At 38.2% G+C, this 22,784-nt stretch overlaps 1 protein-coding gene and 1 non-coding gene across 2 annotated transcripts in view; one reads left to right on the top strand and one right to left on the bottom strand.

Annotated features, from left to right (window-relative positions):
• Positions 1 to 10,983, bottom strand: part of LOC129272715 (threonine synthase-like 2) — a 17,940-nt gene extending 6,957 nt beyond the window's left edge. Inside the window, exons 1-7 of the mRNA XM_064107534.1 lie at positions 10,610 to 10,983; positions 7,644 to 7,838; positions 7,236 to 7,382; positions 5,615 to 5,836; positions 4,580 to 4,725; positions 2,885 to 3,010; positions 1,747 to 1,877 (exon numbers count right to left, since the gene is read on the bottom strand). Coding sequence (XP_063963604.1) covers positions 1,747 to 1,877; positions 2,885 to 3,010; positions 4,580 to 4,725; positions 5,615 to 5,836; positions 7,236 to 7,382; positions 7,644 to 7,838; positions 10,610 to 10,838 — 1,196 coding nt within the window. The 5' untranslated portion in view covers positions 10,839 to 10,983. The remainder of the gene's footprint in view (positions 1 to 1,746; positions 1,878 to 2,884; positions 3,011 to 4,579; positions 4,726 to 5,614; positions 5,837 to 7,235; positions 7,383 to 7,643; positions 7,839 to 10,609) is intronic.
• Positions 10,984 to 16,963: 5,980 nt separating this feature from the next.
• Positions 16,964 to 17,037, top strand: TRNAR-UCU (transfer RNA arginine (anticodon UCU)). The gene has a single exon. It is a non-coding gene; the product is annotated as a tRNA-Arg (tRNA).
• The last annotated feature ends 5,747 nt before the right edge of the window (positions 17,038 to 22,784 follow it).

Raw genomic sequence — 22,784 nt, 5'->3', positions numbered from 1 at the left:
AAGTTTATTTTCATATCTATACTTTGGAAAAAAATGGTAAAAAGTTGTGTCTTCCATTCTGTACCAAAATACAAGAAAAATAGTGAAAAATGAAATATGCCTTATTACCATTTTGTTATTGCAACAACATACCACTTTATATATTTCTGAAGTTTAGAAGAGTCAAATTACCTAAAATACACAACAGCTTTTCAAGTAAATTTGTAGTACTCATTCAAAAATGAATATTGCAACCTGGTCAGGTGATGTAACGTGAGTAACCGAAAAAACTGACTTTGTTTTCTGAGAGAAAAATTCTTCACAGTTAATTGGTGGGATTTTAAATTCTCTTCCTTCAAACAATCTTTGACACAGTGATGACTATCAAAATCATTAAAAAGTACAATTTTTTATAAAAATGATGAAGAAAAACTGTAACGTGAGTAACTTTGTAACGTGAGTAACCATCATGTAATGTGAGTAACCACTAAAAATTATGCAGTTAGGTAACATTTTCTGTGGGATGTCAAGTTTTAAGTCTCATGGTGAGTTGTGAAGTTATTTTTGATTAATTAAAAGCAAAATGAGGGTACACCTCTTTGATGTGACTCTTTGTTCATCAAAATATCAGTGGTCATATAATCACACAAAAAATTAAATATTAGTAGAAGTATTCACAATGCGAGAGTGCATTAGTAAGACTTGGTTTCGATTAACCAAACTTTAAAGAGTGTTCGAACAACACATTGAATGTCCTTACCTGTAACCCTATCTAGGCTGGGGTATTTTGGGAGTTAATATGGCCCGGGGGGGGGGGGGGGATGGGTGGGGCCTCCCAGGCCCCCCTTGAGATCTTGGCCATTGGCTGCACGATCACGCCGAAATTTGCACGTAGGTTGTCTTGGACATAATCTACAATACTATACAGTAATTTACTTCATGCAAATTGGTATTAAGCAATTATGCTAATTTATGCATAATTAGTAAGCAAAATCATACTTTTACCTCTTACTTTTTAATAAAGCTCCAATTGTTCCAATTTTTTTGTATAAAATCTCTTTTTGATGTTCCTAGCAAGGAATTTTACACACATTGAATTGTTAATGACATTTGTGTTGTTAACTATACATGGACAAAATGTAACGTGAGTAACCGTAACGTGAGTAACCATATTATCTGCACCCCAAGTAAAAACCATGTGTTCTTTATTTTTTTAATTATGTACAAAGTTTGTCTTCCTAATATACTTCTTTGAAATGGATATAATCAACTTTCATAAAAGCCTTGTATGAGGAGACTTTTCACTTATGTCGACTTTTCATTTTATGCATGTCCAAATCATGTAACGTGAGTAACCGACACATTCCAAAGATTTGCCAGGAGCATAATAAAATTTCCCAAGTTTTGTTTTTATACAAAGGATAGTCAGACTGTGTTCTTTGTTGTGATAAGGAGATGTTTAGTTCCTATCAATAATAATGGAGTTACAGCTCCAATTATGAGTCAAGGTGTCTCCAAATGTAACGTGAGTAACCGTGGAATAGCCCACCATGCGATTGATTTCAGCCCCGTTTTTAAATAGTTTTTAAACTATTTACTGCTCAGGGTACTATTCCCTGCTTGTGACGCCAGATGTCAGGATTCATGGCATTTTTTTTCCAATTTCGTGACATTGGTTGGAGCTATCTTTGGTCACATGACAGGGTTCAGGCCAATCGCATGTTCAGATTATTATCATACGGATATAACTTGTTTTGCTTAACTCACTTGTGGTAGTAGTAAGCAACAGCTACAGCTGTGTGAGGGCAAAGAGCATAGCCTTCTTCTTTCCAGCATCTTCTAATAGTGTCTGTCACTGTCTGGTCACTCACTGAACAGGTGCTTACAGTCTCTTGTATCTGATCAAAGATGAAATTAAAATGAATTAAAATGAAATTGAATGCAGCATTAAGATAGTAAGGTACTGCAGCTTTACTACATGGGCGGAAATCTGTCCCAAAGCTAGGTGGGACCAAGGCCTGGGAAAAAAAGGTTATCACCCAGAATGGTAAGGTAATTTTAACCAAAAAAATTTGACAAGCAAAAAAAAAAAAAAAAGGTTTTCACCAAAAATGTAAGGTAATTTTAGTCCAAAATACATGGTTTATTTCAATTGTGAAGTGATGTATTTTTCTCCATCACAACAGACCAAAAATAGTAGGGACTAAAATTTAAAATGTCATTCTGAAGAGATTTGTCATGATAGTATTGCCTGCCCTTAAATAAAGTAAGTGACAATTCAAATTTGACTATGTGTGTTCATGATGGCTGGTCATTAGTGTCAGATTCTCCCTTACTCTGTTGCGCGACCCCTGGCAATTTTCCGGGAATACTTTTCTTTTCTTCTGTTTTTCCCCCATGTCTTTTTTCTACTACTCAAAAATCAAAGATGGTAGTTGCACCCTTCCCTACCCCCTGAAACATTGAGGGATTTGCAATGAAAGAATCAGTCTCGCGTTCTGCACGGGGATCACCTCCAAATTGGACAGACATGATTTGTTTCCATGTACACAACACATGAAAGGAAGCCGCAACAGCCACTCAGTTTCACAACGTTGGATGGGGGGGGGGGATTTTATCATTCAAACGAATTAGAATCTTTCATTGCTTTCTTTGTCGATATGTAAGCCGAGCAGTTGTCCAGGCGACTATGCAATAGCATGAATCCTCCCCTGGCTGATGGCACCAGTCGCGGAGACCCACGCATGATGGCCTTGGTGGAGATAGCAAACCATGGGAAATGCATGGGAATCACCAATGCCATGGTCTGTTGTATATGATAAATGATGAAATTTAGACAATATGAGCAATCATGCAATCATGATTGATCAAAACAAAATGAAATAAAATAACAAATATTATGAACCTTTTTCCACAATTCGGAATCCATGGTTGCTTTACCATCCTTCTCAAATTGAGCCATGACGTCTTTAATGTGAGCACGGTCTCCACCGGAAAACAGCCACATTACTCTCTCAACATTGTATGGTATCTGAAAAATATAAGAATAGCTGTAAAATTGAAATGCTAGTTGTGTTGATAATCTTAAGATAAGTTCGAACAGAATCCAAAGGGGTTAAGGAAATACTTGACAAATGATTCTGGCAGGAATACAGTAACTGCCAATCGAGAAATAAGCAAAATAATCATGGCATTCCTGCCGGGTAACAAGTTTTTCTTCAACAGTCCCATATGTGCATATCAGTGTTGGTAATCTTCAGGGTGCTTGCTTGTCAACGTGTATTTAATGATTTATGATGAATATACTAGATCAACAGATCTTTGATGATGTGGTGAAAATTGACATTGATTTCACAGACTTTCTGATGAAATCATTGTTTGAAGCTAGTACTTGAGATTACCTTTAATCATCATCAAAACCTTCTTCTACTTTAGATTTAGTTGGGGATTTAGTGCATCCAACATCTTCTACCCAACCCTCTTACTCTTCTCAGCCACTTACAATTGGTCAGAAAAACAAATAATCAATAAATTTCAGGCAGATTATTTCCTGCAAACAAAATATATGCTTAAATGAAAAAAAAACATTGTTGCAGGGGCAGCGGAATGGTTTTCAAAGTGGGGGGCTGACCATGCAAAAAATCACAATCATATGGTCATTTTTACGTTTTTGTACACGGTTTTGGAAAAAAGTGGGGGGGCTAAAGCCCCCCCCCCCCGCGTGTTGCACATACACATACATAATTGACCAGAGCATGTATTGTATCTGTTCATTGAAAGCAATTCTGTCAGTCTTTTTATTCTATTTCACAATAAAAGAAAAACCTCAATGAAATGCAAGTTTGACAAAGAAACTTTGAACCTTGTCACATGCAATGTAGAAAATTAATTACAGGACTCACTTGTGGGGTAAGGTAGTCTAGACATACAAAACATACAATACATTTAATATTATACCAAGATGGGTATGTACATCATACTATGGGAAGCAGCAATAACTAATTATGCCATACTGTCTAGAGGTAATATAAGAATCGTTTATATTGAAATTATTAACATTCATGACCTTTCAATAAAGAAAAAACTAATTATGCCCTACAATGTACCCTTTGGACTCATTACATAACATGATGAATTAGCCAGACTCTGAAATCTTAAATAAATACATTACACCGAGAAGTCAGTGTTATAATACTACAGTCCCATCAAGAATTTATCACTTAACAAATATTCAAATTGAAAAAAAAAAACACTTAATTGTGTGATTAGGTTCAACCAGTTCGAACAAGAGCACACAGCTCATAACCAGCAATAAATTTCACTATTCAGATCGAATAGGCAGACTCAGAGCTTTACCATAATAAATAACTTGTCTGAATTGATGAACATATGACTATCTGATCATTCAAAGTAGAAGAATCTAAGACAGAGATTTGAAGATTTAAGGAAAAATCAGGGTATAAATTTTTAGGTTCAATGGAGCATGACATCTGCATACTACATAAAACATCTGTTGAAACTCTCAGCAACACTGAAACAGGTTTTAAAAGAAATTCTTCAAGCTTTTTTTTTTGGGGGGGTTGAAGTTTACAAACTTTACCTGAATGTCCATAGCTGGGGACAAGGTAGCCGTGACTTCATTCATGGAGTAATCGTTGTTCGCAAATGTCCTGTGGACTATATCATTACTGTTGACAGCACATACTATCTTAATAGGTAAGCCCATTTTCTTGGCTATGCATGCACCTGCAATGAAATTAATCAATAAATGATCTTTTTTCTCTTGCATTTTTTAATATCTTATTTTTTCAAAATGTCCTGGGAACAGTCATATAGGGAAATTCTCTAAAGTTATTAAAGCTTTCAGTCATGATACAGACAATTATTCTCAATCGACTATATTATCATCTTTATTTGCTTCATTAAAAGCAAAATCACATACACTGTAGATAAAAACATAAGGTACAAGAAAGCAGTCCAGCAAACTCACAAAATTATAGCATATATACAAATATCACAAAATTACTGCCCACACACCCCCCTCCCCCAAAGACAGACGTGAGAATTCTAAGATATTAATTGCTCCAAAAATAAAGCAACGTACAATGTACGTGAGGGTCTTTTCATATAGTCGGGGCACAAATTGCGACATCCCAGCACACCACACATTCAGCCCTCACAGACCCCGCACTGAGCCCATACAATCCGCTGGTAATCCAGAGCCTTTCAGGTAAAAAAAACCAGTCCAAACAGCCCCAAACTTCCAGCGAAAATGCATCTATGCCCAACACAGAGGATATGACTAGAAATGATTATCTACCGAGGGATGTGATCAAGGCCGGTACTTCCGACTCAAAAGGGTGCAGGAGAAATCTCCTCCCATAGAATATGTACATGTGACTCGGGCCGAGGCCGGCAAAATTTGGCCTCGACTCCATCCCTGACTATCTATCCATCTGTATTAAAAGTTAATACATATATTTTTTTCTAATACTATTAACTGAGCATGCATAGGTGGTGTTAGACTTTTAAGTCCCTTTCACAATTAGTCATAGAAATATTTGCAACGATTACATTATCAGACTTTAACGATTCCAAAAACAACTTTATGAATAGATGGCCTATAACAACTCACCAGTCATGTTGCCACAAGCCCCTGTTGGAATGATCATCTCGACGACCTTGTCACAGGACGGACACATGGAGAGGTAGGTGAAAAAATATTGAACAATCTGGCCCATCACTCTACCCCAATTGATGGAGTTGAGGGTACCAAGTCGATGACGCTCTTTAAAGGCAGTATCGGTCATGACGGGTTTGATCACGACATCGCTATCATCTGAAGACATTTCAGGGTCTGATAGAGGCAAGGAATTATAGAAAAGGATGTGATGAAGAATTTATTCTTCTACATTATGGTACATACCAAGAGCTTTACAGCTAAATGATTCATCAATCAACTTATTCATGAACCAGGCAATCATTAAACAAAGCTCCAACTAACATTCACCCAACTAATTGACCAACATTAAAGGAGAATGAAACCCTTGAAACCAGCTGAATCCATATCAAAGAGAAAAATCAAAGAAACATATTGTTGAAAGTTTGAGGAAGATTGAATGAATAATAAGAAAGTTATGAGCATTTGAATATTGAGATCACTAATACCTTGTAGATCCTTCCATTGGCAATGCGACCAAGATCTGTGATGTCACACACATTCAACTCCCTCATTACTTTAGTACTTATTTCACTTATATTCTCATTTTTATAGAGTCTATCACAAGGTGAGGTGTTCTCTTTATGAGAGGACAAGTACATAGGTTTCACAACATTATATCATTGATGAATCCTTTGTCATATGATGAGAATGAGCAAAAAGAGATGTTTTGGGGTATATTTTCAGTGTCCAAAAGGGGAGAGTTGTTCATCTGTGACATCATAGATCTTGGTCGCATTGCCAATAGGAGGATCTCCATAGCATTAGTGATCTCGACATTCAAATGCTCATAACTATTCTATTGCTAGTCCTATTTTACTCAAACTTTTGTTGATCTTATTCTTTGATTTTTCTGCTTTCACAAAAGCTAACTTGCTCCAAGACCAAATACATTGTAAAATAGCTTGCCCTGAATGGTTAGGCAATATATTTCTAATTGATTGTGTATTTACCTGTAATACATGTACCACATCCAAACAACTAACCAATTAAACCAAGCCATTAAGCAACCAATTACCACTCAACTAACCAACCACTATTTGTCCCCGACAACCTCCCAACCATTCAACCCAACCAACCAATAAACCATTTCACTAGCCATTCAACCAAACAACTACAAATCAACTAAACTAAACATTTGACCAACTACCAAACTTATTCATTACCAATCTAACAAGAGATCAATCCATGCATAGAACTCTACGGCCGGATTCTGAAATTGGGTTTAACTTTTTAGACCATGGTCCAACTCTGGGCTAAAGATATGGAAAGCCAAAAATTTCAAAAATTTTCCTTACATTGTACGTTTCTTATATTTACTATGCTTTCCCTAACTCGTGAATTATGAAGAAAGTTATATCATTCATCCTTCTGAAACAGTTAAAAAAGATTTGAGAGAAAAATAAGCTGATACATTGAAATTCTACTGTTTGAGATTCATGCCACTATTGGCCATCCATAGTTTAACCACAACTTAAACCAAGAGTTGAAATTAAACCCGACTTCAGAATACGGGCCTTTGAACCAAAGAACTCACTATGAAAGATGTGGATGTTCCTATCGATGGCTGTAAACATGGAGAGTTTCTGGAGCCGAGAACAGCGAGGTACTAGTACAATGAAATCAATGTAATCATGATCTCTGACCGCTTCGATAGCTGCACTTCCTGTGTCACCCGATGTGCCTGTCAAGATGTCAAAGATCAGGGCCAGTATTCAATTGAAAGTATTGAAGCATTTTATCGAGCATTTTACTTGGCTCAAGATCACTTCTAAGTCAATACAATTCAATTTCATTTTATCAAGTCAAATCTAGAAATAGTTTACTAATATCCATTGTGATTGACATCATTAAATCTAAACACATTTTAAATCAATCTAAAATACATTTTAAACAATTTTAAAAGGACCTTCATTGACTAGAACACTGTTTCGCTATTACTCACCAACAATAAGGATAATATTCTTCTTCTTTTTTGCTAAAAAGTACTTCATGAATTGGCCTGTGGTCACCATAGAAAGATCTTTAAATGCCAAGGTCTTCGTGTGGAATAGCTCCGCAACGTTCAGTCCATTGGACAACCTTGCCACCGTTAACACCTCTGGATGTTTCAATTTGGCAACTGCTTGATCGATGATATCTGGATCATCAAAAAAGAGAGGAAAATGTTAACTTGACTTTGGATGACATTCAGTGGCAGATCCTGGAATTTGAAATAAAGGGGTTGCGAATAGCAAATTTGAAAATAGAGAGGCGTGGGTAATCCTGGGTTTTAGGGGACTAAATTAATTGCACACTTTAAGTGGTTGCTAACTTCAACCATCTCATCCCAGCTGTTTTTTTAACTTTGTAAAACTGTAAAATAATTCATAAATAGTCCTCCCCCATTTCTGTGGGTGCTGCCACCCCTCCTCTCTCTGGGTAGGGAGGTGGGGTCTGGGAAGGGCAAACAATATGGCAGTGTGATTTGGTGAAGTGAGTGGTCATGTGTGGGTGCAAATAATTTAGTCCCCTAAAACCCAGGATTAGAGAGGTGTGTGCACCTGGATCTTACAATTTTTCTTCTGTTACAGCCCACTATCTGGTGTGTTGTCCAACTGGTTTCCTCTTCAGGAAGAGAAAGAGGTAAATGAATGATTTTTTTTTCAGTTTGAGATAATCTGCAATCTTAAATGCAATATCAATAGTTTTCTTTCGATCAATATGGGGTCTTTAGACCATTCCATAGTCATGTGGCAGGTGGATGAATTTGGCCACTAGTGACATGGTCATGGATCTACTGCATACATTTTTGGTGCACATTTATTTTTTGAACGGGTGTCGTTAAAAACTAGACAGCTGGCAGCCGTCTGTTTCAAGGAGTTTTTTAACATTTTTAATTTTTTTTAATTTCTCCTCGTACACAGACGGCTCGCTATCGTGCAGCCACCATTAGGGGGGTAACAATGCAAAATCCCCCCTCGGGGCTCATCGATTTTTGTCTTTATTTCATAAAAATATATAAAAAGAACTGTACCAAAATAAAGATAATTATTCTGTTTTGGCCTGAAATGCACCAAAACGGGGAAAAATAAACTTGAAAGGGGAAAAAACAGTGACTTACTTCGTCTGTCGCGCAACTTCACTTCCCTGTTTTGGGCCGAACTTAATACATAAACATATGGCCATTGAGTCCCCTGTACAGATCGAGCTAGAACTTCGGTCTCTGTACGGAGTTCAGCGGAACAACCAACATAACAGAGACCGAAGCTTTTGGTTTAGTTAAAAACTAGCATACATGAAATTGAAAATGATTAAGATTTAAACTACATGATTTGGTCCATTTGGTCCTGAAAATGAAAAATATATTAGAACGACCCCCGTCTATCATAAAGCTATTAAAGTATTGGCTATCCCATTGAAATCCCAATATCTAACTAAGAATATCAATGAGATCTTACTGTTTAGTCTAACTTAGCTTTTAAAGATTTGTTTTTCACTTTCAATATAGTTCCTAGACAGCTGGCAGCCGTCTGTTTCGAGGAGTTTTTAAACATTTTTTTATTTTTAAAATTTCTCCTCATACACAGACGGCTCGCTATCGTGCAGCCACCATTAGGGGAGTTACAATGAAAAATCCCCCCGTCAGGGCTCTTCAATTTTTGTCTTTAATGATTCAAACTTTTGAAAATTAACGCGACCGAAATGCAAATTAATGTTGCCTCTTGGCATTAATTGCCAAAAAACGGGGAAAATCAAGTTAAAAGGAACAAAAACAGTGACTTACCTCGGCTGTCGCGCAACTTCACTGCCCTGTTTTATCCGAACTTAATACACATAAACATATGGTCATTGAGTACCCTGTACAGATCGCGCTAGAACTTCGGTCTCTGTATTTGGTGAGTGAAGCCAACAGAGTTCAGCTGAACAACCAACATAACAGAGACCGAAGCTTTTGGTCTATATTATATATAGTTCCATGCCATGGTATGATAAAAAAATTGATATTTGGAGCAAAAGAGCTAGTAAAATCATAGACCAAAAGCTTTGGTCTCTGTTATATTGCTTGTTCTGCTGAACTCTGTTGGCTCCACTCACCAATTATGAGGACAAATTAAAAAAATAAAAAATGCCAGATGTAGTACTACTCACTAGTAAAATCATAATATGAAAATATGGACATACCCAAGCTTGCACTTGGAATGGCTCTAACAGTTAAAGCGTTACTACAGTGGGTGATTTCAAGTACGGTGTTCGGAGTTGGTGTTGGTGTTGAGAGCGTGAAAAGGCTGCTGAACCGAGCCCCAACACCGAGCTGAGTTCAGAGGAGCGATACCGATCGCGTTATCGATATCCTATGACGTCACGCCTCTGTGCTGCGCTGCTGATCATCTCAACTTTACGCAAGAAATTCTCGACGACGAAATTGAAATCGGGAATAAACTGCAATAAAATCTTATCGTACAGAATGCAAAGGTTAAAATCACTGCAATAATCAGAAAGCATGAATATTATTTTTCACGAAAATGTGTAAAACTCTAATGATTTGCGCTCATCTTAAATGTAAAAGATAATTTTACGGGGATGTTTCATCGTGTTCGCTGCCTGTTCGTGAGCTACAGTTCATCAACATCAACACCAACACCGAACTTGAAATCACGATTTTCCCAATCCTTGGGGGTTGGTGTTGGTGAATGGGGAAATTGCACGTAGATCGTCAACACCAGCCGCAGTGCTGGGTTCAGCAGACGACATTCAACACCAGCCTTCAACACGAACTGCCGGAAATACGTCATATTTTCCGAGGTCAATCCCAACACCAGCCTGATTTCAAGTGCGGTGTTGTGGCTGGTGTTGGTGTTGTCACAACACCAACACCAGATTTCAACACCGTACTTAAAATCACTCAGTGACAACTTCAAATTATCTCACCATTCAAATCAGAATTTGGAACCTCGTCTTCGCCAACAAACAGCGGGAATATCTTTTTACACAGCTGAGCATACGAGAGCGATGACCATTCTCGCAGAGAGCTCGCCGACAGCTCCGGGATAACTTCTGGAATGAGAAGCCCTCCGTCTGGTAAATAACCGGCTGAGAATATCGCTTCTTCAAAAGAGAATTTACCGAATTCGTCTGATCTTGTGCCAACGTACTTCATTATGGTGCTGTAACGGTACTAATTAAGTGATCCAAAATGTTTATATTCACTGCTTTTTGGATTTTCTGCTCCTTAAAAAAATGAAGTCAACCATCGCATCCAGTCTTTACACGAACAGCTGATCGTATCACATTAGTCTGAGAACAAGACCCCAATTTCAAATACCGGCGGAGCCGTCAACGTTTTATATTTCCCAGGGGCCCGTCTTACAAAGAGTTGCGATTGATCCGATCAAACTTAACTATGGAAAGCCAGCAAAGTCAACATATTAAATGCAACTTTGTTCGAAAAAATTCTAGATATGAATGAATATCCATAAATTAATTGATTTCTTGACAATTTGGTGTATTTTCCTTCTTTTGTTTACAAAGGACATTTGGCAAATTTCATGTAGAAAAAATTATGACACTGAAGGATTTCCATAGAGTTACAATTGATTGGATCAATCGTAACTCTTTGTAAGACAGGGCCTATCTCAAATTTCGAGACCATTTTCAATGAATTGTAAATCTGAAGAGGTAAATGTCTGAAATAAGTCATAACATGTCCGTAACTGGGGTATCCCTGTCGCTCGCTCACAATACAGTGCAATATGAGGTGAAATTGTCAAATTTTTGAAAAGGGAACTGAATAGAGAATGTGCCGCCCCCTGTAAATGCCTGTCATTCAAGGGTGGCCGGTTTGTGACCGGGGTTGTGATTGGAATGGTGAAGTGGTGACATGATTTTTTTTGTTTATCAGAGAATGTTTCGATTGGAAAGTGCTCCCCAAAGTTTGTCCCTGACCCGAAAAATCAATGGACCCTAGGTCTATGTGATTTTTAAAAGTCCTTAGTCCATATTACACCACCCTGCCTTTGCAACTTAATGTGAAAACCACAATAGGTATTTCTCAGTGTCCCCTTTTTAAGGTGTTATGTATTGTAAAAAAAAAGACATATTGTTTACCTAAGTTTTAAAAGTTTAGAAATGCCCCGAGAAATGCCCCAAATATGACTTTCCATTATTAAAGTAGCGTGTTCATATGGGAGCTCCAATATCCCTTGCAGGCGAACTTACCCGGAAATGCAATTACATTAAGCTCACCTTTGTGCTCGGTTTTCCCATTTATTATGCAAGAAAATGGGTGCTTCACATCATTCTTCTCGCATTCACTCACTTGCCCTCAACATTTATTTGAACATTCAAGGAATTATAATTAATCCTGCTTTTTTTTTTTTGCCTCACGTACACACTAAGAAATAAAGGTTCAAAATTGAACCCCGAAAGGTTTGATGCAAAATCAGCACCCTATGGGTTCAGAAATTGAACCCCTGGTTGGGGTTAATTTTTGCACCCTGCCGGTTCAAAACTGCACCCCAAAATTTTAAATTGAACCCCTGGCGGTGCAGTTTTGAACCTGATTTTGCATCAACCTTTCGGGGTTCAATTTTGAACCTTTATTTCTTAGTGTGTACCTAAGTTGCAGCAGAATGTGGATCAATATCTGTCAAATATGAGCCTACTTTAACAAAATAATACACCCAATTCATTTTTCAAAGTAGGCTATATATCCCTGTGAAGTTTGAGGATTGTCAGACACCTGACCTCGCTGCTCATATCATGGAAGAAAAAAATAGATTATTGAAAACTGTGGTCATTATCATAATCCATTGAAGTATTTTGATATATAGTATACGTATATATTTCTTTTGTGAGGGCGGTGTTTCTCTCAAGACGTCCCCCGAAGAAACGTGCCGGGCAGCTTTCAAAGTTTGTCCACAAACTTGATCAAGGAGCTTGATAACAAAAAAAGACCACCCCCCCCAAAAAAAAATAGTGAAGTAAGCACACAAAAAACTGGGAAATGTTCTTTGTCACTCTGTTACTCTTTCTTCTTTCCCCCTCTTTCGCTACCTTTCCCCGTGTTTATTACCAACTGAAGGGGGGGGGGGTAAAGACCCTATGGGAAGCTAGGGTGCTGAAGCACCCCCAAGATTTTTCTGGCGGGTGCTGCGTATTGTATAGGCCTACCATACACCCTTTTTTTTTTCTTGTAATATTTTTATGACCCACACCACCTTCCTTTTGGAATGAAAACCTTTTTTTGCTCGTCATTTTTTTAAATCAAAACCAGCAACCCCACTTCAAAAATTGTTAAACAGCCCCCCTGCCCATAGGCAGCACCCCCTGGGCGTTTCCCCCGTCTAGCTGCTCCTTTGTTTCATCTAATACACTTTAAATATCACAGCTATTACGTTCGTAGGCCCTGAGACCAAAAGTGAAATAGAAAAGTGCCACAAAGTATAGGCATGTACGATACGGGGTGGGGTGTCACAATCATGTTGGACTGGTGCCTACATAGGAAACTCAAATCCGAATATGCGATATTTTCTTGATTAATCTCAAACTTACGATATAGATTTAGTACCAACATGGACCTACTAGATGGTACCAACAACAGTCTTAATAATTGTGGTACTGATATCACTGTCATGCACTCTGTATCTGTTGTCTCCATGGGGGGGGGGGGGGGGGGGCTCGGGGCCTTGGACCATCCAAACATTTCACGACAAAGAAAAAGTAAGGTTTAATATGAAATTCTACTCTGATCATCAAATGGCAAAATCTATCCCAAAAAAATTGTATTAAAAATGACACATTTTGTTGGCTCACTTCGCTTGCTCACAGCTTTTAAGCAATTTTGCCCCATACACGCCATATCTGCACCCTGAATTTTTTTTGGCTCATTACATCTCTGTTTCCTCATCCGTACAATTTTGAGTTTCAGTACTTCATCATACCAAATCAATCCCGGACGATATTCATGAGTCTATACCTATCTGACTCAGGGGCATGGTAATGACATTTCCTCCATGCGCAAACATGACGAAATAATGATTGCACACTTTCGCTTAAAGGGCATTCACGGTTTGGGATCACGATTTTTTAAATCAGTTCGGTAAAGGGGCTTTCAAAATTGCTCGTCCGATCGTTTGCGATCACTTCGTCACGATGTTGCACAGAATCGCAACGGTTCATTGTAAAGGGGCTCTCACAATGCTCGTGCGATCGTTTGCGATCATTTGGTCACAATTATGTTGCACAGAGTTGCAACTGTTGTAAGCATGCAGTCGCACCACCAATGATTGTGAAAGGGGCTTAAGCAGTCACACCACCACTTGTGGAAGGGGTTTTACTCATCCATTTGAAATCAAATTGAATTTCCCTTGCAAAAATGCCAAATGCCCTCTTCTCTTCGTCAGATGACAGTAAGTTGGTGCTTCCAGTAAACCAATAAATCTTGCCATCTTGATTACCCAGCGATGGCGTTTACAGAAAGTCATCACTATCTACTGGAGAAATCAATTTATTTGTAAACTCTCACAAGAACTCTACACGTACACCTCACAGAATACTTTCTTTATTTACAGCTCCAGATTGGGGGAATTCCCATCTTCTGAATAAATATTCAATTAATAATGATAAAAACCCATCTCTAATTGCCTATATAAATGAACCCTTAGTTAGATGACCTTTTGGTATTGTTTATAATGACCATAAACCTGTAAAGTAAACTTGCAGATTCTTAATATCACCTTATTTATCCCTTTCCCATGATCCTTTTTACTTGGTCTTTTCCCCTTCTTTATTATATCATTATTATCATAGCGTTTTGAAGCAAACATTTTGATGAGGTCAGACATGGTGTATGGGATAACATTGGTTAAAAGCGAAACGAGCGAGCAAAAAGTGACTATTTTAACACAAAAGTCTATTGTAAAATAGGGAGCTCCGTAATGAAATAAAATATTAATAATAATCATCATCATAATCACTGGCGCACAGATGGGGAGCTTTTGAGATAATATTCAGAAAGTAGTATCATATTTTTCACTTTTCCCTTTCCTTTTCTCCTTCCCTTTTTCTATATAGTCGTGAAAATTTTTGGGGAGTCCATGGCTCCCAAGCTCCCCATCTGTGCGCCAGGGATTATGATGATGATTCTTTTTGATATTTTATTTCATTACGGAGCTCCCTCAAATGCTTATAACTTTCTTCTATAATAATTATAAATCATGTCCATATGAATGTCCATCTTACTAGAAATAAATTTTCCCCTTTCCATGCACGTTAATCTCTACTTTTCTACTTTCTCCCCTATTAATCGGTTATACAAATATTTGCACTAAAATCTTTCAAAATATACAGTAGTACAAAAAGTCACCCGCCGTGTTCCCGTGCATGAGGAGCACTAGCGTACCTACGGGGGGGGGGGGGGCAGAGGGGGCAGACTGCCCCCCTGACGAGTCACAACCCATGCAAGGGATATATCCCTGCCCCCCCCCCCCCTGACGAGTCTTGAAGACCTTTTTTTTTTTCTTTCTTTCTTTTTTTTTTTGCTTGTCAAATTTTTTTCTGGTACGAAATCCTTTATTTGTGGTTGAAGACCTTTTTTTTTTGCTTGTCAAATTTTTTGGCGGACGAATTTGCCCCCCCTGTGGAAAATCCTAGGTACGCCACTGATGAGGAGGCAATCGTATTTCGCATTATCAATTACATATAGAACATTGGAATGCTTGAAATTCCTTATCATATAGTGATCTGAGTTAGTGAAAAGTTATCTGCATCTTTGAAGTGTTGATTTCGTGGTGACATCATATAAGGCGAACAGAATGGTTTCTTCAATCAGGAAAAAAAATCTCTGAAAGTTGGAAACATTTTTTCTGTTCATTATTAATCAGACACACTGTACAAATATTCTCTTATGGTAGGCCTATATAATAATTTTCAAACAACAGGGGTGATATTTACACGAATGAGATCTTTCTTTTTGATACTTTTCTTCCTTCTCGACTCTTCCTTAATTTTCCTCTTTTCCTACAACTTGGAAAATAATAAGGGACGTTGCCCCCTAAACAGTGGCGAACCGTGGGTCACGGCATTGGGGGGGGGGGGCACCAGCAAAAAATTTGAGCCACTTAGTGAGCGCGCGCTCAGTTGCCAGGTATACTGACCTAATATAGACATTTTAAGGACAGTGCCATTGAACGGGTATGTATCTCACTGATCAAATAATGCGAGCGCGAAGCGCGAGCTTAAAATTTTGGATATTCAGACCTAAAAAGGGACATTATAATCAAAATTTTGTAATCATGATACGTACCTGTCTCACTAAACAATGCGAGCGCGAAGCGCGAGCTGAAATTTTTGTGTATATTGACCTCAAACGGAGATTTTAAGGACTATATTTTAGGAACATATACATATCTCACCATAGTCATCTAATGCGAGTGCCAATCTCTTGCTGATTTTGTTAGAATGGCATCTAAACGCATTAAGCACTTGTAGTAATTGTAATCATCATTATACGCATCTCACTAATCAAATATTGCGAGCGCGAAGCGCGAGCTGAAATTTAAGAAATTCAATCCTGAAGAGGGGCTTTCTAAGGCTTGTTTGTAGGAATTCACTAAGACCATACGTATTTCACTAACCCAATGATGCGAGCGCGAAGCGCGAGCTGAAAATATTTGATATTCAGATCAGAAAAAGGGACATTTTATAAGGACTGATTATAGGAATTCATGGAGAGCAGACATATCTCACCAATCGACTAATGCGAACGTAAGCACGGACAGGAAATGTTTTATGTTAAGACCTTAAATTGGGGCAATCACTTTAAGTAGTCATGAAAAAGAAGCATACTATTGTACATAAAACACTAATATCTCGAAGTGCGAGGAAATATATTTGGTGTATATTGACTTGAAAACGGGAGGTTTTAGTACAACAGGATTACATATCTCGTAAAACAGACAATGCGAGCACCAGGTACAATGAAGACATATGCCCTGAGTAAATTATGTTTCATAATGTTATGAAAAAATATTTCTTATGTCATATAACATAACATAATTATAATTTAATTTAATATAACATCATAATGAATAATTTGTTCTTTCCCAGTACGTTTCTCTTCCTTTCTCCCTTTTTTCTCCTTTTCCCCGTTTTTTTTTTGTTGGTCATGCCCCCCCCCCGTAGTTACGCCACTGCCCCTAAACAAGTTAAACAAGGCGTTGGCATTTGATTGGCGAGTGTTAACGTCAAGTTTATAGAGCTATATTGTGGGGCTATAGTATAGATGTCACTGTGGCGCAATGGATTAGCGCATTGGACTTCTAATTCAAAGGTTGCGGGTTCGAGTCCCGCCAGTGATATCCTACTCTTTTTTTTGAAGAAGCAAAGTATCTTTGTTGTCAAACCTCGAAGGGTAGCGAAGGTGCCGCCCCCCAAAAAAAAAATATATAGGCCTACACAGCATTGGGCTTAAACAGACAGTACATCTCCCTTTAACAATTTGTTATTTTCGCTGTATAAAACGGGTTAATTAATTTTGTTCCTGGGACTGTAATTGCTCTCATCAAACTGATTCTATAAAAACGTATAATCATCAGGTCAAGGGCTGTAAGATTTCACAGATTTGTCAACCTATAAGCCCTCATGGCTCTGGGAAGCTGTGTTGCTGCACCCCCATAGGCAGCATCCCTGGAAATCAGGTTGACAAGCAACCAAGGGTTATTGCTCGAAAATATCCTCATTTGGGAGCAATAACATTTTTTTTTTCTTTTGCTTGTATTTTTTTTTTTTACTGAACGAAATCCAAAGCGACCCTATTTCAAAATTGTTATAGGTTACCAGCCCTCCTTCCAGGTGACATTTTGAAGGGAGAAATTGATAAAAACACATAATCTTAAGGGAAGAAAATAATCAAAAGAAAGAAGAAATATGAAAATGTGGGGAAAGGGGGGGGGAGAAAAGAAAGAAATAAAGGAAGGAAGGAATGAATGGAAAAGAAATAAAGGAAGGAAGGAATGGAAAAGGAAAGAAACCAGAAATGATAGAGAAGAAAAAGAAAGTAAGAAGAAAGAAAATTTTAAAGAAAGAAGAATGATTAAAAAAGAAAGAGGAGAAATCAAGAGGAAAGGGTCGGCGTGAAATGAAAGAATAACAACCGAGAAAGTGAGAGAGAGAAAGAGAGAAAAGGGATGGAATTGCATATTGAGAAAGGGGGAAAATGTGAAAAATAGAAGGAAGGAAAGAACAGATGAATAAGGGGAAGGAAAAATACAGAGCTTGAGAGAGAGAGAGAGAGAGTGAGAGGGGATCATTACAGACAATAAAGAATAGGAAAGATAGGTGACTATGACTGTGACGCCATAGTGACGTAGAGCGTGGGGAAGGTCACTTGAGAAAGATTTCAACAAATAACATGTATACGCATTGTAACTGGCATATTACATGTAGTTCATTCTACTGAATCTCTTTTCCCTATATCTGCATAAATTATGCCTCTGCTACTATAGGGTGTGACATTCAGGTATTGCGACTTTGCTCATGAAGAAAAAATAAATAAATGGAAAGTAATGAAATAAGCATCCAGATCACGTGCCACTTCATTAACCCAAATCACCAAGTTCATGCAGGGATGGTGTTAGGCTATTTTGACACTGATGACGACATTATTTCATGAAATGACTTGTCAGACTTTTTATCCGACTGTTACCATAGAAACAGTGCTTCTCAGCCAATCAAATTCAAGTAAAGTTGTCAGATCTGACAACTTGTTTGACAAATTAGTTGAGGAAACGCTTCCCAGATGACCAGGGTCACAAAATCAGCTCTTTTTTCCCTCAAGCAAACACATGGAGATAGAGCTCCACTCCGGGGGGGGGGGGGGGGGGGGGAGGCAGTCAAATGTATTGCTGTACACACACGTGGCCAAATTATTTCCAAACACCCCCTAAACGAGTTTCTCGGTGTGCATAATACCCCCTAAACAAGTTTGGCGCGGGCTTTATTTGCAATGACATTTTGGCCCCTAAAAAAAGTTGTCGCCAGAATATGACCCCGGGGAAAAAGCTTTGGAAAAAATACCCTAATTTGACCCTGCGATTGACCATTGACCAGTGTTTCAAATCTACCCCTTTTTTTTGAAAATCGGTGTTTTTGATATTCGAGTGCACGCGCGGCCCTCGTCCAAAACTGGAAAAACACACCTTTAAACGCGTTTTTTGGTCAGCTAGCTAGGCGTGTGTACAGCAATATATTTGACTGCCCCCCCCCCGGGGCTCCACTATCAATTCAAATTGTTTCCATTATAATTCCTTTACCCTTTCTTCCCTTATCTTGCATGGCCCTGGGAACGATTCTAATAGGGGGTGCTGGTTTGGAAGAAAACTTTGACCAAAAAAAAAATGTTTTGACGACAAAATGCGGTTGATTTGGGTCAGGAAAAAAATGACTAGCAAATTAAAAAAAAAGTATTCATTACAAAATGAAGGTGATTTTGGTTCAATTTCTACCTTTTAGCAAACCTATACCAGATTTCCAAGGGGTGCTTCCTATGGTGTATATACCACACGCAACACCCCAATCAAATCTTCAGCACCCCTGCACCCCCGCTTCCCAGGGACATGCTTTCTTACTCCTTCCCATTTTTTTCTTCATCGATGAAAAAAAAAAATCATAGGAGTGCCCCCCCCCCCTGTGAAGCCGTCTTAACCATGATCGTTTACAAGCACGGTTGAAGTGTTGTTGGGTGATCTCATTCTAAAACCATGTGTTATTCAAGAGTGTGCATTACTGTCAAGTTAACCATGTTAACTCTTTAGACACGACATTGGATTGAATGATAATATTCATGGTCTTGAAGTAAGCATTTGGAACACTAGCGTACCTACGGGGGGGGGGGCAGAGGGGGCAGTCTGCCCCCCTGACGAGCCACAACCCATGCAAAGGACGTATCCCTGCCCCCCTGACGAGCTTGAAAGACCTTTTTTGCCCCCCTGACGAGCTTGAAGACCTTTATTGCCCCCCCCCCTGACGAGCTTGAAGCTCTTTTTTTTTTTTTTTTTTTTTTGCTTGTCAAATTTTTTGGCGGACGGTTTTGCCCCCCCCCCTGTGGAAAATCCTAGGTACGCCACTGATTTGGAATGAGTTGTCATGCCTATGATTCGAATTTCAGTACTGTTGATTTCTCTTATATTATACCTTCTTTATTACCAACTGAATATGCGAATTGAGGGTGCAACGTTGATTGAAGAAAAGAGGAATATTCAAACCTTAAAATTCACTTTATTCTCATCAATACAAGGGGGGGGGGTGGGTACGCAGGAACGAAAAAAATGTATCAACATGGAGGGTTGGATGGGGGGGTAAACTAATTAACCAGGGACACAAAATGGCGCCCAATTAAGTCACCGTTTCTATCAATTTAGATGTTACAATCGGATGCAATGATGGAAGATATTGCAACCGTGCCTTTGTAGAAATATATCAAAATTCATATTTTCTGAATCTCTATCACTGTCTGGGAGTAGACAAATTATTATTGGCTTATACGGATTTCAGAAGTATATCAGAAATGTAAATTTTATGTATTTAATTTGTTGTGTCAAATTCAGAAACTTGTTTCATGTTTTTCGTTCTATTCTTAGTGCACACGACGATTAAAAACGTACACCTACCATATGCCTTCATATTTTATTTGTAGATGAGACTGATAATAAAGAAAATTTTATTATTTATAAGGTTGTCTTTCCGAAAGATTATAATGGAGTATTCATCTCTGATCGGTTTATCGGAATGAAAGTACAGAAAGTAAATGATTTCATTTATGGCTTATAAGAAAGAAGTCATATTTGCATTTCGAACCATTGTTTGTCAATGACAGCGGCAGGCATTATATTTATTTAAAAAAAAAGAAATGTGCGGCAAGACTGCGAAAAGCTATAAAACATACATATCGTTCAAAGATTTCTTTGACACGCGTTGAAGAAAGTGCCCTATGATATTGGTTTCTGCAATAGCTTCGAGCTGTCTGCGACGAAAATGAAACTCATAAGATGACGTGCAATGTCTCATCTCAACCAGACAGAGAGGAAACAATCGTTTACGTTGATTATGAGAATATATCGACCCCATGCACTTTAATAATGATGTATACAAGATCATAGACAACAGTACTGTGGCATGTATGAGCGTAATAAACCCCCAAAAAATAATTAAGGGGCACATGGCGTTTGTCATAATTTCTAAAGGGTTCCGGAGAGCGAAGCGAGCCGGTAAAATGTTTGACCTTTTTTAAATGAAAATCTAATTTTGTGACAGATTTTGACATAATATTCACAAAATAATATAAAATCTTACCCTTTTTCCTTCTTTTTCTTGGTCTTGGAACTTGGGGGAGGGGAACTGCCTTTAAGCCCCAACTCTGTACGAAAGTGAACTGTGGATTTTGAGGGGATAGTGTTGTAATAGGAGGGGTACGCTATGTAAAGACGCTATGTAAAAAAAAAAAGGGGGGGGGGGTTAAGAAGAAAAGTAAAAAAAAGGAGGAGAAACTATTTTAGATAGAGCTTTTAAAGTTTAATGGGATGTTTTCTTGCGTGGGATGTTGGAAGGGGCATGTTGTTGGATTGTGTCTCACTGGAGCATGCTAAAAATCTGTCAATTTCATTTATTTATAGATTAACGAAAGATGCCAATGCTAAATAATCTTCGATTCCAAATAAATTGAGTTAAGATGAATTAAAGAAGATTAGTATTATCATTTTGATCGCGGAATGTATTTGTCTCGAAGCAGGATGATATAAAATTCCACCCATGCAGAGAGATATACTGCCAGCGGCAATATTTATATCAGTAAAGTTTTCCAAGAGAGAATAATTAAGGCGGTTTCATTTCTCTTGCTTTATTAATAATTTAGCTATTTTCACACGATTGTGGGAAGAGAAAATTGCAATGCGTCTCCATAAATCATAATATAAATGTGAGTTTAAGGTAAACAACGGTTGTGGGTATGATTCATTTGCATAAAATGCCCTGTTTATATAGTAAAATGGATATATTTTGGGTTTATTATGGAAGTTTTCTAGAAAAATACATTACTTTGATTGTCGTGGTTCTTATTCATTTGCAAATCAAAGAAAGATTAATTGTCACTAAAATAATGATGAGTTGTGTTACTTCCAAGTATTGTGTTACTTCTAAGGTTTTCTTTGCAGAAACTTTCTTAATCACTCAAAATTTTACCTTGTGTGAGGGGCACTTAATGATAATTTCAATTGCAAATGACTACATTCTTATGTCAAAACAAATATAATTTCTATTAAAAGATGGCAATATTCTTGTCATCTTTTTTCCAAGAAATGGGAATTATATACCCCTCTGGAGAAAGATTGAGTATTATAGACTCGTCAACAAAAGTGTTCAGTTTATAATGGTGCAGGGGACAAGTAACGCGTGTGTAATCATGATACACCTTTCTATCCGTCTATGCACTGCCTCAAGCTCTCTGAGTTAATAACATCCCAGTGTAATTCTGTCAGCAAGGGGGCAGGTAGCGTCATGATGAATTTAAAGATGTTCCTTCAATCTCATTGCAACCCAGCAGATAACAAGTTGTTGAAAGCCCGGTTCTCATTCCTCCTCCCTTCTCAAGCCCCTCGCCCGTGACTTGCGGCCATCTTTTGAACCAGCGTCAACCTCGAACTCCCCTCCTCGAAAGAGAAGACCGATCTTGATAGGTGCGAGATTAAAACCTAAAACCATCACGGGATAAATTACTCGGATTGGAAAAGTCCCCATCAAATCGCCGAATCCATTATGCGGATTTTGATACGCAATCTACGCTTAATCGAATTCAGCCCGTGTACCTGATGTTTTGGTTAAAGTAATCTTGGAGTTTCGTTAGAGCACCCGTTTTTAACCTGAAATCGAAACAATCTGTAGGCGTAGCAATAAACATTGATGCCTTGGATTGAACTATCCCTTGAAATTCGAACAGCGACTCATTCATCCAGTCAGTTAGCTGTCTACGGCAGAAAGCGCAGTGTCTCTTTTTCCAATCATCTGTGTTCATATCCGTGAGATTAAAACGATCACAACGTACTACGCGTAGGCG

Source organism: Lytechinus pictus, chromosome 12, assembly GCF_037042905.1.
Source record: "Lytechinus pictus isolate F3 Inbred chromosome 12, Lp3.0, whole genome shotgun sequence".
NCBI classification, from domain to species: Eukaryota; Metazoa; Echinodermata; class Echinoidea; order Temnopleuroida; family Toxopneustidae; genus Lytechinus; species Lytechinus pictus.
Note: the sequence above shows the minus strand (reverse complement) of the source record. Positions and strands in the feature narration are given on the sequence as shown.